The sequence below is a fragment of the Lissotriton helveticus genome, chromosome 1_1, assembly GCF_964261635.1.
Source record: "Lissotriton helveticus chromosome 1_1, aLisHel1.1, whole genome shotgun sequence".
In the NCBI taxonomy this organism is placed as follows: domain Eukaryota; kingdom Metazoa; phylum Chordata; class Amphibia; order Caudata; family Salamandridae; genus Lissotriton; species Lissotriton helveticus.
This window is the reverse complement of record NC_136057.1, coordinates 1,934,271,368-1,934,288,122: the sequence shown is the minus strand read 5'-3', so window position 1 is coordinate 1,934,288,122 and position 16,755 is coordinate 1,934,271,368. Positions and strand designations below refer to the sequence as shown.

Sequence of the window (16,755 nt, the reverse complement as noted above, 5' to 3'; positions counted from 1 at the left end):
AGGCACAGAACCCAGTGGTCTGTAGTAATGGCGAACCGTATGCAGGCAGTATAGCATCATACTAGCTGGGATGGTTGCCATGAAAATTCGAGAAAATTTGGAACCCCTGAAGAGATCTCTGGGAACATGACTGACTTTCAGTCATTGGATCGATCTGGAAAATGTAGATGGTGTTGAAGCCAGAAACAAAGCTACGACTTTGGCAGGCAGGATGAGACTGAAACGGTTGAGTTGAGCTTGGGGAAATGAGAGTTAGAGCCAGAGCCTGAGGTATATCATTGTCGGCGGCTAGTATCCTTGCCGGCCCGTGAAGTCTTTCTTCTATTCACTCTGACATAGGATGTCTGAGGTGGCTGTCTTTGCTGAAATTGAGGTCGATATGACTGGGATGTTGAAGAATATGCTGGATAGCGGAATTGTTGATACCCTCCTCGATAGGATGGTTGACCTCTACCCTTTGACCCTCGAAAAAGGAGCTTTCCTGAACTGCACCATTCCCAAAGGCAGTATCTTTGTACGCCTTGATGGTTTTAAGGGCTTCCTATAAATGGCTGCCAAAAAGAGCTTCTCCATTATATGGAAGGTCCAAGATTTTGTTTTGAACCTCAGGACGAAATTAGGTGGCTTTAAACCATACTGGTCTTCGCAGGACTGCTGCTCCAGCCAGTTCTCTAAAAACCGGTTACAGCAACATCCATGGCTGAATCTATTATTTCATTGGATGCTCTCTCTCCTCCATGAAATATCTTTTTTGCCTTCTCTTGAACATCCTACGGCAGTTGGTCAATATAGGAAGCGATGTCTGACCACATTTGGCGAAGGAGTTTGCTGCCTTTACTGTTAGAGCTGACATTGCCGAGAATCTTTTTCCAATAGAATCTAGACGTCTGCACTCTTTGTCCGGAGGTGCAGAAAGAGGTGCTGCGGGATTTTTTTGAGCAGCGCTGAGCGGTGTGCATCACCACTAAGTCCGGTTTTAGATGTCCTGTGAGGCACGCTGGAGTGTCATCAGTGGCCTTATATTTTTGTATCCAGACGTGGGACACCACTGGCACAGAGGCTGGGTTTTTCATTATTCTAATACCTTCCTCCCAGATATAATCAATTATGGGAATAGCTCTGACAGACTTAGGAAATGGCTCTTTGAAATCATATAAGAAAAAGTCTGCTTGCTTGGAGGGCATTGGTATAGCAAACTTTTTCGCTGCATGCTCCAACAAATTGTGAAACCCCCAATATCCTCTGGTGGAGAATCTACCGGAGGAGGTGTTGGTGAGGCAGGTGAAGACATCCTGCAGTCATCCCATTCTGAGGCTGTATCATGAAGTTCTCCTTCATCCGAAGAGGCCGGTTCCTGGAGAGGAACAGATTGTGGAGTTTTCGGTACCGAGGGTACAGTCGGAGCATATATTTGTGCTGGCGATGTCACTTGAGGAGGTGACGTTATAATATATAACAATGCTAAAGGTGGGAAGCATTGCCGATAGTCCTGCAGTATAAATTGCAGACCAGATAGTAATGCAGATGGACTTGTGACCATTTCTTCATGATACTGCTGATTTTGTTCACTTTGGGTAAAATAGGCTTGACCATAGTATTGCTGGTCATCATCATCTCGTTCGCATTTGACGTGCAACTCTGACAACTATATGCGTCCTTCCTCAGAATCTCCCTCCTCTGAAAGATGAGTGTGTAATAGACGTGTAATTTTACTGGGTGAGGAGTGTTCTGGTGTAATTTCCGTTCCCAGTGTCTTTTTTGGCATACTCCGCTTTGCAGACACAATCTTCGTTGACAACTGTGTCGATGGTTGCGTCGGCTAAGGTGTCTTCCCTTCCACTACTTTCAATTTACTTGCCGTAGGTGATGTCGTCGTCGACAATGACTTCGTCGACACCTGTGGTGTCGTCGACGGCAAAGATTTTGTGGCGCTGGTGACTGTATTTTCATCGACTGCAATGTATCAGTCTGTGGCATGCTCGACGATGGCAATGACGTTGCCGACCGATGCAGCCTCGTCGATTTTTCCGTCGACAATGATCTAGTCAGCGGTATTTTCCACAAGGACAGCGTCGTTGACAACTTCAATTTCAACGACGAGTGCTTCGTCGATGTGTCCTCCTCCTTAGTTGGTATACAAGAAATGGTTGACGAAATCAGACCTTGTGTCAACAATGTCAAGGACACCGTCGACGATGAGAGCTAAAGAGCAAGTTGTCAATGTTGGCGTGCCTAAAGTGTAGCCTCTAGTTGTCGACCGAGCTGGAATACTTTTTGGTTCAGAAACAGTCTTTGATGGCTGTTCTTTTTTGTGAGAACCTTTGCGCTCAGAGGAACATTCATGAGATGACTTCTTGGCGCATTTTCTGGCAGGCTCTTTATTGGACTTTGACAAATCCCATACCCTCTTTAAAGAGATTTTTGAAGAGCTAGACTGGTTACTCTCTGAGTCCGACACTGGGTCAGATGTGGTTTTCAATTTCTGGAGTCAGATGAGAAGATCTCCTTCCCTGTTTGAGGGTTTTGTCTGAAAAAGTGCGGCAAATCTTGCAGTCTGACAACTTATAAGCTGGGTAAAGGCAATAAATGCAGTTTTTGTGAGGATCATCAACGTAAAGCACCTTTTTCAAGTAAGTGGCACTTTTCTGAAAAGAGCCTTCTTAGCCTTTTCAGACATGGCCCAGTTAGAATGAAGATCCACCAAAATAGAAACAGGAATATTAACTCTCTGTCTAACAAATCCGATTAATATAAATGTACTTTGCTGAGCAGACCTCAGAGGAGACTCCCTTAGCACAACGTGCGGTAAAAAATCTGAGGTTCTTAGCTTCCCTCAGGAGTGTTCTAGAGGGCGACTGATGCTGATTGGATGGGGCATAACTTTGGTCCCTTCTTTAAGAATGACAATGATAGGTGGAGGCCTAGGCCTTTCTAGTCTATATCAGTGTACTGTGACTAATTTTAAGCCTACTACTACTACTATTTTAAGTACCGGGGACTCCCATCATGACAACGGGAAATGATTCAAGCATGTGAATCTATAAAAGTTCCAATACTAGAGTAATCTTATATTCTCTTTCCCTCAACTTAACATTTTGGAACGACACACTGGTTTGGTCATGGAGACGTTCCCAGTTCTTACTAGAGAGAGAGGTTTCCTTCTAGTTCCTTATCACACCTTTTCTGTCTGGGAACCTTCCAGTAGAAGCTGACCCCTGAAAACTATGCAGAGAGTTGAACTGAGTTGCAGATCGTGTGACCCATCTTTTCAACCATTTCTAAAAGGGTGCGAGCTCCCTCACAGTCTCTGGTGTGACCGACGGATGACGGTCCCACTGCCGAACTTATAAACATGCACATCTCACAGTTTCAGGTAGGTTGTAATACTTTTTAAGATTGTGAAAAGGTTTATCCATTGTTAAATAGGGACCTCATGGAAGGTCTGTTTCACCATCATTGGAATGAAATTGGAGTTAAAGCACGAGGAGAAGTACAATGGGAAGGTGGTAAGATCTAATCAAATCGTTACATTTGGCCTACACAGGTAATGTAGCCCTGTTTACAGGGGACAAGTACAGCCCCCAACTTCTCTGAGATTGACACAACCAAGACACCTGCCACATGGGGACGGCTATCAAGTAATCAACTAAGCACCACTGCTTTGGGGTTTGGATCTGTCAACATTTCACTGGATGAAGGAGTTGAGGTGCTTGATATGTTAAAATATGGTGGGACCCTCTTGAGCAATCGGCCGATAGAAAATTTGATAGCTATCCTCTGGGTCCTTGCTTGCCACATCAAATTACCTATTGTGACTTGTCGCAGTTTTAGCACCTCACCTGGTAGTGCCAGGGGCATATTCTGATGTGGATGGAGAATCTTGGGCATGATAGTCATTTTAGATCTCACCTACTAGATTGTGCATGTGCCCTCTTAAGAGATGTATTGTCAGCTTACAGTGGGCTTAGAGTTTGTCCATTGTTTACCATTGGTTGGCTTCATTGTCACTCCCATTTGTTTGCTTATTTTTCATTAGCTTATGTGGGCTTTTCTTCCTTTTTCAGTGCTTGTCCTTCTCCTGGAGCATGGACACATTAGTTATAACCTTCCACTGCTCACGTTTTAGATGCTACCTTTTTCTTCTTCCTTCCCCACTGCCGAGATGTTGCACCTTTTCTGCCTGTGTGCTTCTCCCCACCTCCTCCGTGATGAACTTGCCCTCGTGAGCTTCTTCCCGATGTTGCCTGTTCGCCTGTGTGCTCCTCAACTCCAACTTGTGCTCTCCGTTTACTTCCTGCTCCACATTCCTCTCGCTCTCCATTTGCTCCACATTCCTTATTCTCTCTTGTTGCTTTCCCACCACCGCTATGATATCAGCTTTCTCTCTCTGCTGCTTACCCCCATCTGACCAGGCTACTTTTTTTGTTTACTGATTCAACTCAGATGGATAAACAAAAAGAAAAAAGTGCTGGTGTAATTTAGTAGGAGTCCCTACAAAATGACTTGATTTTCTTTTTAGCTATGCTGCACAGCATGGGGGATGCTACAGAATGGTTAAAACCACTGGCAAAGCCAATAGGTCTCAGAGGCGAGACCTCTAGGCTTTGCCAATGCTCGTTACAACTGTCACTCTGCCCATCCAGGAAAAGTATTTTAGCTGCCACCTTCGGATATCCTGATTAACATACCTCTGCAGATGGGCATAAGTGAGATTCACAACTCAATTAAGTGGTACTTGTATATCACGGCTTATCATCCGAGAAAGATTCAGAGAGGTATCCAGACGCTGTGCTGCAAGTGTCAGTCGAAGAACAAGGTCTGGAGTTTCTTCCTGAAGTAGGTCAACAAGGGTGAAGAGTGGAAGGGGAGGGTGTTGTAATGTGTACAGAAGGAACATAGCGGGATTCCCTGATAGGTAACCGGCTTAGTACCCAATCTATGAGAATTTGTTCTAGATTCTAGCTTAAAAGACTTAGCTGGTTCTGTTTCACCCAAATTTTTATTTTACAACCAGACATCTGTTGATAGCGTTCATTTAATTCATTCCATTTGTATTGGAAAGAACTTGGGATTTAATTTTGGTGAATCAAATTTCACGACATGAGGTTTCTTGTAGGAGGCAAATATCTCCCTGGTTCTCTTTTAATAGGGATGGTGGCCCCTTTTTTACTGGGGCATTAAGCCCCTTTACATTAAAACAAACTTCTTTCACACACCATACTCATGGTATAATTGCAGCTTGTGTAATGGTCTTTGCAACTAAGACCATTCGACTTCTGTATGCCTTGGACCGCTTGTCTATAGTAGACCACCTCCCTTGTACATCACTTGGCATGTATATATCTGTAAAACTTGAGGCCAGGGGATCCGCACCAGATTTCATATGTATTCCCACCCCTCTTGAGGGCACTAAAGTCGTTATTGGCTTCACTTAAACTTACTCCAGCAACATTATGCCTTAAATCTATCCCCAAAGACATCTTACTGTGAAGTCTAAACTAAGATTCTTGCATGTTATTCCTCTTGGTCTCAGTTGTGGTCATCTTGGAACATAGGGATGATATGGACCCTCCACTTTTTCACCAACATGCGTGTGTGCCCCTTGTCCAGACTAGAAGCTGTACCCACTATGGGGGCTTATTTTATCACTTCGGGAGTGGCCCGATCCTAATCCTTCTTTATTTGGAGTGGAGGTTGGTCCCCGAAATCCCACCACTACTCTAACAGCATCAGCCTTTTCAATTTATTTTTCTTAGGGGTTGGTGACTATTGTTTGGAGCGTTACACAATCTCCCACTGGACCCCTGTGAAAACCGCCAGCAGGTTAGGCAGGCTGGAAGCCTTCTGCACTTGTGTCTTCTGTGATTGCCAGGATTTGTTCAGCCTCTTCAAGATATTTAGCATAGTGCTTCATGTAGTCCAATGACAAATAATGAGGTGGAAAGCGAGCCCCCATGATCTTGTACATCACGCTTACCCAGAATGTCAGTGATTTGCCTAAATTCTCCTTCTCTTGAATGCTGTACAAGCTAAACCATGGAAAAAGCCTATGTTTGTGGCCACTATAGGCTACAAAGACTAGAGATCTTGTGAGTGACATTTTCCTATCCCTATCTGTTTCTGATGTGCTAGAGCAACTGCAGTATTTCGTTCTGAATGTCCAGCTATTCTGCCACCCCGAGGGGGGCTGTCATACAAATGTTGTTCTGTCTGGACCTATTCTCGAGGTCTTCTTTGTTGAAGAGCATGTTGTTTTATTTTTATCCAGGACCATCACTTTACTGCAGAGCAGGCAGATTTCTTCCAACCTTTCTTCAAAAGTGTTCTCCCTTCCACTGACTTTTGTTCCCAGTAGGCAAAATCTTGTCAGATGTCACATAGGTCACCAGAACAGTTCCAATCTCATCCTTGAATTCTCTGAGTCCATTTCAGACGAGAACCTCGTAGATTCAAAAGACCTATTAATCTTGTCCGGTTTGCTGACTTTAGCTGATAGCATCTCTTCAACAGAGTGATCTTGGGGACCTCTGCTGGAAGCCATACTGTCCATTAGTATCACAGGCCCTGACAATCTAGACCCCAAATGCCAGCAACAACAGACACTTTGATGATACGTCTGACTCAGTGGAGATTTTCCACTTCTCACCGTGAAAGAGATTCTATTCTCTATAGCTTTCAGCCACATAAAGAAAACACAGGCTTGGACCCACTTCTTAATCCCACCGGAATAGGTTAATGCCTGGGATGTCAAGACCTCCTCCCAGGATCCAAGTACCACTTTCTGCCTCAGTAGTGGCTCACCCTCAATTAGGAAGTTCACCGGGTCTGGCGGGAGTGATGGTGGTTGGGGGAAATCCGGAGACCCTACAGCGGCCGAGGTCCTCCTGGAGTCCTGGGATTTGCCCAACTTTGTCTGACACGTGGAGGGTACCCACCACCAATGCAATGCGATCTCTTCAGCAGGGATCGCCTTTGTGTCACCAGATGATTAGGTACACTAAAAACCTGTAAACTTGCATCCTCTACAAACTCCCAGGAAGATCAAAACTACCTGACAGTTCTCAGCTGTGTTACGCTGAGTACCCAGATTTCTGGGGCAGTGGGCTCACTTGTCGAGGAAGCAGCAATTGAAGTTGCCGAAACACCGACCCAAGAAATACAATAGCTGTGCTGCAGCACTACCTCTGCTCCACTATTAATGTCACCAAGATGGTGGCTGGCCGACTCCGGCTGAGAGGCATATGGCCAGATTATTGGGACTAGTGCCTGCTCAAATCTCTGTCGCTACCGGAAAGCCAAGCAGCTCCAGAGCCCCTGGCTGTAAAGGGTTTGCTCACATCAAAGGGGCAAAAGGGGGTCTGGATGCAAGCTGATATTTTGGGGAAGGAGCGGAGCCATCAGCATCACATGCACTCCATTCCCTGGCTTGTCAAGCCCAATACAGAATAATTTTAGACAGCTCAGTGTGTAAAATGGACTACATTTCCTAACTTTTGTTGACCGTACTGAGGGCTGAAGCTAAAAACTCCATAGTCAAAATACAACGTATGTGGTGAAATGGTTCATTTGCAACTCTCTATGGTGTGTTCTAGTTCCTCTCTCTTTTAACGAAGGCTCCACAGACCTCCTAATGCCTGTGCGTACAAACCTCCTAATGGCATGATTCAGATTCCAAGATCAAGTTTAAATTTTGGGATAGGAGGCCAACTATTTTTTATTTTTGAGATCTTCAAAAACCAGTGGATTTACTTATGAATGAAGGATGGAAAAAGTCTGTTAAATATGAGTGGTTGCTATCTTCAAATGAAATTTGTTGTTTTACCTGTCCAGTAGTTTTTACAAAGCTAGTGATCAACACTCCCCTGTGGGATTTGGAAAAGGCACATACATATCTGCCATTTGCTCCTCAAAATCACTCTTCTATGACTAATCTGAATTCAACTTTCCAAAGCGGACTTAAGATTATTACATGTTTTGGCATTTCATGTCGATTGATCAAAAATATCTGATTGCTCCAGATTTGCATCATTGCTGTGACAGTCCTCCACTGGTTTCTTCATAGTTCATTTTTTTGATGCCTCCCAAAGGAGACAGCTCCCAATTCTACTCATTCAGCCCTGAAAACCGATCTCTATTGGTTTATCCTTCACCCAGCCCCCCCCAAGGCGCTCTCATTGGTTCCTTTCTTTTTCTTCTGGTTCTCCAATTGCTCATTCTATCCCTAACAGGCCCCTTTTCTCCACATATGCCGATTTCTCTTATAGGCTAACTACTTCATGCTAACAGCCTTACTCACACTGCTTGCTCATCTAATTCATTGCCGATGCGCTGAGACATGTTCTTCAGGACCCCAATACTCCCAGAGACCAGCTCCAGCTGCTCGTCCTGCTGCTCTGCAATCAGCTACATGAGACAAAGAAGTAGATGGTGAATACAGACAGAGCAATTTATATGTCCAGTGGCTTAGCTGAGAGCAAACTGGAAATCTAATCAAAGGTAAGGAAATATGTATGGCGATATACAGTTAAAGAGAAGAATGAGAGCGAGGAATAAAAGGAGAGGGTGGTAGTAATGGAAAGCAGCGAGGAGCTACAAAAACAATTGAAAGGTTGCATCAAGAGTTAGAGGAGGCGAGGAATTAAGTTTTGTCTCCATGGTGGTGAAGGAAGTCAGAGGATAAGTCATTGAAATTGGACGAAGAGAGCCAATATGGATATCACTCAGGCAGTTTGATATTCAGCTGCTACTTCATATGTATTGAAAATACAACAGAGAAAGCTAAAGGTTAACTGCAAATCTGGATGCGATGTGTGAATGAATTGATAGTAAAAAAAGCAAATGTGCTAGATATCTTGACTGTCATATATACATGCCTAAAGGGCTTCTGACTCCTTCTTGTAACTTTAGCCTCTTTGCACAAATTTAACGCTGGACTGCAGAACTTCCTTCGCCAGCTATGTGCATCCTCTCCCTGCAAGATTGCTTCCAAAAGTGTCCCTAAACTTCTTTGTACAGTATCACACTGCCAATCAAAACCTTCTCCATTAAAGAAGATTTCCAGCCTCTCAACTTACAGCTTTACAGACACTTGAACCACTCATCCAGCTTGGAGTCTAGGTTCTGTATTGGCCAGTTATTTTTTTTTCATCTGACTCAGAAGCACTGTGTGGGACCTACATTCATACTCTCTAAAGTACTTAAAGGGCACCACTACCCTGCAGTCTATGAGGACCTGCTATACTATTACACGTACATCCTCTCTCCCTCAGCTTGAAGTACTGCTGGACCCCAAATGCTCTGGTAGTCTGCTGTACATATTGCAGCCTTATTCTCATCAGCCCATGAGCCTCTCCAGTGTTGGTGGATAAATATTGGGCCCTAAACATTATGACTCCATGTCGGCCACTAATAATCCCCAAACCAAGATTTCCAGTACTGCACGATTTCTCATACAAGATCAACCCCAATCCACACACACCCCAACTCAAGTTGTGTTGTTACCTGCTGCTGCACATGCTGCTCTTCAATAAAGTGGGTGTTAGCGGAATGCAACTCCCGATCCAGGCGTTTGTATTTATCAGCTCCTGGGGCCCAGCTCTGTCCAGCATTCTCTCCCAGTAGGGTCTGTGCAAGTAAATTGACAGGCATATAGAAATAGAGAGGCAACAACATTTCATTACTTTTTCTTCATTTTCATGGTAACAGCAAGGCACCACTTAAATGGGCCATCCAAAACATGACAAACTAGAATACAAGTAGTGTATAAGAAAAACTGTAAAACCACACATAAAAGGAAATAATCCAAAAGATAATCAAGAGAAAATGCACCTTGAAGTACACAACGTAAAAAGGAAACTAAAAGGCACACACATTTGGAGTGTGAGTGCTGCAAACCCCCCGAGCTTCTTCAAGAACACCAGTGCTCCGAAAAGTTTCACTGGGCTGTGCAGACCAACTACTCCGAGGACAGGGATTGTTGCAGTGCTTCGATGAACCAAGCTCATCTCCACATAACTCAGAACAGAAGATCACAGGTAACTATTATAGACCACTATGTGCAAGTAGGGGGCAGTAATGTGCGTCAAACTAAATATTCAATATAGCGCACATGCTTCAGCATTTCTGAACTTGTTGAAACTTCCTTGCAAGACAATTGTGCCACAGCTGCTTTGAAAGCCCTAATGAGCAAACTATTAGGTTGGGTGACTGAACCAGAAAATTAAGACATGACAAATCACTGAATGTATTTTAAATGAGGACATGCTTTTCACAAGGATTTCACAAACCACACACCTGAGTAGATGAAATAGGGCCATCCAGACTTTACAATGAATGGCTTGGCCAGTAAGCCTCACTGCACTCTTCTTCAATGTTTGTGACCAGTCTTTAATCACAGTTTTACTTACTCAATGTTACTTACAAGATAGTGGATAAAATTACCGGTTTCTATAAACATGGGGCATCCTGAAAGAATGCAAATCAGATTCTTCAATTCACTTCATATATCATATCCGTTACTGGTCCCAATACTAACAATTTTATTGCTGTTTTAAAAAATATTTTCCAGCAACCTGAATTTATGTATGCTGTTTTTAAAGGACATCTACAAAACTGGTATGTGCAGTCACTAAAGCTAAAAGACTGCACCACTGTATAAACTCTACTGAGCAGTATTAATGTTCTTTACAGTGCTACACCATTTTTATTTTTATCTAGTCCAATAAAAGGTATATAATCTTGGATTGCGGAGACATTTCAGACTATTCACGGATCACCCCTTCTGAACAGGATATGCCAATAATCTCTAGTACCACTGCAGCTTTGCTCACAATGCCTCAGTAAGGATCCACAATAGACAGATGACCTAGGTACAGGTGGCTAAAGTCATTCCTGCCGTGCTCTGTAAGAGGACCAAATGTAAATGAATGTAAAGTCTTCAAAGATTCATAGTCGAAACATGCCAGCAAACCTGATGTTGGACACCAAGGCGGTACAAAAGGGGGTGGTGATGGACGGAGCATCTGAACCAATCAAACACTCACACCCAGTCAACAGATCTGGGTTTAATCCATCACCGTTCTTTAGCCCACTCTGCCACCCCAGTTCAGACATGGTCATGTGCAAATCAGTCTGACCCTGTGCCTCATGGGAACAGTCCAGCCCGAACTGCCAAGCCATGCCTTCCCTGGACCGGAAACAAGCTTCCTAGGACCGGTTTCTGGCATTCCAGCAGTCTTCAGCCAGGCTTGCTTGAATCCAGTGGCAAAGTGAGCAAGGAACTCACGTCGGAGCATACCCAGTCAACAGATCTGGGTTTAATCCATCACCGTTCTTTAGCCCACTCTTCCACCCCAGTTCAGACATGGTCATGTGCAAATCAGTCTGACCCTGTGCCTCATGGGAACAGTCCAGCCCGAACTGGACACCAAGGAGCACATATTAGTTCACTTATATACAATTAATTAGGTGAACTCATTGCATTGTTCTGATACAGACTTAATCTGGTTAGTGTAAAGCCTGAATATATAAGGCAGGTAACCATCTTGTGCACGTCTGTTGGGCGTTTCCCTGCTGAACTGTTTCATGGGGAACCAACACCATTTTGTGACATAAGCACCACTCTTTGCCCAGCCTTAAACTAGCAAAGATTGAGCAGCCTTAACAGTGTAAAAGTTGTGTCATTTTTTAAAGCTTATGCGAGGGACTGGATGTAAAGCCCCTTACGTGGATAATTTAGTGACAGTTAGTAGATATTGTTTAAATGCCGCCAACCCTTTGACAATTGGCTAGACCATCTTTGCACATTTTCCATGTATTTCGCTCCCAAACGTCAACGCAATTTTAGAGATTTACTGCTCACCTAGGACATTATAGTGTACTAAACTGATTCTGAACGAAAAAGCAGTCCCTTTCTAAATTTAATACAAAACATGCTCTATTTTGAAAATAGCAACATACAATTGAAAATTTGCACTCAACATAACTGCAATCACATTGCAACACTGTTTTTGGCTTGCAATTTCAACTATTATCCCACCAGTATTCAGCGTGTATGTTGATTTGGGCTGTTATCTATCTTTTGAGTGACATTGCCTCTTGCTCTGTGCAAGACCACTATTAATTAAAAAAAAGGTATTGCCCTGTATGAAAGAGCAGTATGGCTTTAAGCATCCCATATCAAACTAAGTCCCCGCAGTACCGTTCCATGTCTTATAACCAACTCTGCTGGTTGCCCCACATATTATTATTGTTATACTTGCAGTTTCCACAGTACTGCCTTAGAAATGCAGCAATTTGCAGGATTTAGCAGTTCCCTCTCTCAGGAAAAAAACCTAAACAAGCCTGCAGCTTCAGGCTGTGAGTTTTAGTCGCCTGGTGCTGCTTTCCCTCATGCTTGTGGGCTCCTAGCTGCTGCCCCCTGCTTCTTGAGCACCAGAAAAGCAATCCCCTGCTTGAGGGTTTACTGCTGCCTTTTAAAAAAGCTCCTCAGCTAGTCCAGTTCAGGTTTACATTTCGGTTTATTCCCTGGGCTGTTTCTTCTTTTGGTTTTCCTAGTCCTTCGTGTTTCCTGTTGTATGATTTTGTTTTATATAATTTCCTTTTACTGTTCATTTACTATATAAAGGCTTCAGTCTGGTTAGAGGGTGTGTCACAACAAAGATGTGCTCCTTACCTTGTTTCATTGCTCCCTCCTCTTACACCAATGACTCCAGAAGAAGCATTAATGCAAGATCTATGGCAGAACTAGGCAACTGGGCTTGAAGAACAACCGAGTTTGTGGTTCTACTTGCCCTTAACACTGGCTGGTATGATTGATATCTTAAAACTGGTAGTACTTTCCAGCTTTCTTAACTTTAATTTAAATATCCAGCTTTGCCTTAATACGTCGGGGCTTGCCCTGGCAGACCATTCGTGCGATGCAGGACCCTGAGGGTAGATTTGTGATTCTCAATGGAGTGCTCTTTGCGCAGCCTGTTACACTTGCTGCGTCTATGGGCCCAATTGTGACGATCCGGATTTTTTTGCGCATGTATGGCACCTCATCTCCTCCTGTGGCCCCGCCGCCGTCCTCTGGGGAGGTGACTTTAATATTGCTGTTTCCGCTTCCCTGGACAAGACGGGGATTCTCCCATCCCACCCGCACGCCAATGCAGCCCTTTCAGCCATCCTCTCCGATAATGCTTTATATGACGTGTGGCGCCACTCCCGTCCCATAGGGCGAGAGGGCACCTGCTACACCGAAGCCCGGGGCTATTGGTCGCGCATTGATTTTTGGCTTGCCACTCCGGACGCTTTGTCCTGGATACTGGACGCAATGCATATGGCTCGTACCTTTTCCGACCACGCGCCAGTCCAGATTGCATCCGTTCTCCTTTTTCCCCATGCAGGGCCTTCACCTGGCGCCTCCCCCACAATGCTCTTCGTGACACTTTTTTGTACGGATATTCAGACCACCATTACTAATTATTTCGACACAAATGCTGGCACCGTAGACTCTGCTTCCACCCTTTGGGAGGGATTCAAGGTAGTCATCCGTGGCGAGTGTATCTCTAAGCAGGCAGGGGTGCTTCGCTCTATTCGTTCCACCATGGCAAAGCTTGAGGAAGAAATTCAGGAGCTGGACAAGGCCCAGGCGGCCTGTCCTAGTCCTGCGACACTCGTTCTCCTTCGTGCAAAACATACAGAGTTCTCTGAGGAAGCTGAGCGCCAGTTGTCCTTTTTGAGTAGGGAGGGTCGCGCAAGTCGTTTTGGGGAAGTGGATCGCCCGGGGCGTACACTTGCTAATCTTCTGCGTCCTCCGCGTGCAGCTTCATATGTTACAGCCCTGTGTGATGGAGGCACTGGCAGGACCACCTCCCCGGTGGAAATACTATCTCGCTTTCTTGACTATTATTCCCGGCTGTACCCTGCTGCCGCTCCTCCGACGCGTTTGGAGCTGGATCATTACTTTGACTCCATCGCGTTGGTCTGGTTGGAGGATTATCATCGCAAATTCCTTGACGAACCGTTCTCTCGGGAGGAAATCCTAGCGGCCATCAGCAGTCTCCCGGGTGATAAGGCCCCAGGCATTGACGGGTTACCAGCTTCATTTTATAAAACTTATACGGATATTCTGGTGCCTCACCTGGCTGCAATGTACAACGATTCTCTGGACAACAGGGTTCTTCCGCCCTCGCTCGGTGAGGCGTTGATAACCCTGCTTTTGAAACCTGACAAACCGGCTGACAGCTGCGATTCATTTCGTCCTCTCCCTTATTAACATTGACAATAACATTTTCGCTAAATTGTTAGCCTCCCGTATGCTCCTGCTTATGCCTACTATCGCCCTCCCAGAACAGTACAGCTTTATCCCCGGCAGAGCTACCTCACATAACCTCTGCACTATTTTCTCGGTCCTGCACCAAATCAACCCCAGGTTGCCGGCTGTGGCCGCCCTATTGGACGCCACGAAGGTGTTTGATACGCTGGGGTGGCCCTTCCTGTTCTATGTCTTATCGCGTATGGGCTTTAGCGACACCTTTCTTCGTAAGGTCAAACTCTTATATGCTAGTCCTGTGGTGCGGATTCGTGTCAACGGCCAGATCTCCGACCCGTTCCCGGTTGCGAGGGGCACCCGTCAGGGGTGCCCGCTGTCGCCCATGCTTTTTGCTGTGGCAATGGAGCCCCTGGCCGCCAGGCTGCGACAGCACCATACTCACAGGGACATCGGGTTCTCCTCTCGTTCATTGCTGGTATCAATGTATGCGGATGATGTTACGCTTTACGTCCGCCATCCTCAGAAGAATCTTGGTCCGTTGGTCCGTGAGGTGATCTCGACAGTCCACCAAAGTGGGATACAGGTGAATTGGGGAAAGTCTGTCCTCTTCCCTCTGACGGACGCCACTTCGCCCTTTGTACCCGATTTCCCCTTTGTTTGGGCCTCTGGCCCCACGCGCTATCTTGGGATCTGGATCTGCAGGGACCTAGATGAGGTTTGGAGATCGAACTTTGGTCATGCCGTGGACTGGCTGGAGTCCAGAATTCCATCTTGGAGCAGACTCCCATTATCTTTAGCGGGCCTTATTGTGATTGCGAAGATGGTGGTCCTTCCTAAATTCTTATACTTGTTTCTTAATGTTCCCATTCCCCTTACTTCTCATTTTTTCCGCAAGATCCGCTCCCTTATCATATCCTTGGTCTGGGCGGGCAAGCAGCCTAGAATCGCTTATGAACTCCTTACATTGCCCATGGCCGCTGGCAGGATGGGCGTACCTGATTTCCGGCTTTACGCCTTGTGTGCTCAGGCCAGTTTTCTCCATTTTTGGATCCACCCTTCCCCGTTCCAACCCCACGTGGCGGTGGAGATGGATCTGGCATCCCCATGGCCCCTCTCTACTGCCTTATTTGCACCTTCGGTGCGGCCTCGGACTGAGGTGTACACGGTTGCGACGCAACGCTGGGCCTGGTCGACGCAACGCTGGGCCTGGTCGGCGCTCAGCCGCCCCCCTGCTGTCGGCTAACACCGTGCCCATCGTAGATCACCCGGATTTTCCTTCTCTTCAGGCTTCTAGCTTGTCTGCTGTGGCGAGGCGTCTGGGCCTGGCAACGATCGCGGATCTTTATCCGGGAATACCTTCTACTCCCTACCAAAGGACTCCGGGTTACAGGATACGCTTCTCTTTTACCAGTTACGTGCCACATGTCGGAAGTTACATCCTTCCTTTCCTCATCCTCCTCCCACCATGCCGGCCTTAGAAAGCATTTATTCGTCCTCGTCCCCGCGCAAATTGGTAACTCACTTATATGCTTTAACCTTGGTGTCCGCCCCTATTTCTTCTGATCGTGCCAGAGTGGCCTGGAGCAACGACCTCAGTGTTGAGATCTTGCCAGCGGATTGGTTGTACTGTTGTGGCCAGACGAAGAAGCTATCGCCTAACTATCGTCTCCGTTTGATTCACTTCAAATATTTACATAGGCTGTACCGAAACCCGGTGCAGCTTCACAAACTCGGGCTCCTACCTGGTGATAATTGCATGCGCTGTGCTGCGCCGGCCGCAGATTTTTCTCATCTAGCTTGGCTCTGTCCGAGGGTGTCGGAATTCTGGCGATCGGTGTGCTCCACGATATCCGAGATTACTGGCGCGGTGGCGAGTCCGGAACCCTTTCTGTGCCTTCTCGGATTCGTCAAGCCCTGCCCCGACGCCTCACGCCATCTAGTTTCAATGCTGTTGGTCCTTACCAGGCGACGGGTAGCCATATGCTGGGGCCGCCATCCTGCTTCAAGGGTCGAGAGCTGGTTGGAGGATGCCTCTCGTTGTCATACTCTCCTGTCTGAATTTTGGGACTTAATGCCTGCAAGGTCTCGCCCTGTCGACATCTGGGGTACCTTAGTTGCTTATCTGCTTTCCCGCCCCCGCTCCAGTGGCGCTGCCTCACCCACGCTCCCCGTCGGCCCTGGGTCCGCGGCGCTCGCCGGTGCTGGCCAGTAGCCTGCTTCTCCCCTACCCTGCCGGGCGTTCCGTCCCCTTGGGGACCAGCTGCTCCCCCATTTCTGTCTAGATATCTGCTTAATCACTGTTAGTGGGGAATCCCTAGGGGGTCCTGGAGGTTATGTCCACATCTGTGTCGAGGAGTTTATTTATTTATTTATGTATGTTTTGGCCTTTTGGTCGATATTACCGGATTATGCACTGTCTGTTGTGTCCACTGCTGTATATGCAAATGTGATTTGATACTGCAATTGTACTGTGTCTGCATCAAATTTTGATTAATAAA

At 46.0% G+C, this 16,755-nt stretch overlaps 1 protein-coding gene across 1 annotated transcript in view; it reads right to left on the bottom strand.

The window, feature by feature from the left end:
- STX6 (syntaxin 6) overlaps positions 1-16,755 on the bottom strand; it is a 119,858-nt gene that overhangs the window by 28,175 nt on the left and 74,928 nt on the right. Inside the window, exons 5-6 of the mRNA XM_078643491.1 lie at positions 9,502-9,624; positions 8,297-8,403 (exon numbers count right to left, since the gene is read on the bottom strand). Of these exons, the coding sequence (XP_078499617.1) occupies positions 8,297-8,403; positions 9,502-9,624 (230 nt within the window). The remainder of the gene's footprint in view (positions 1-8,296; positions 8,404-9,501; positions 9,625-16,755) is intronic.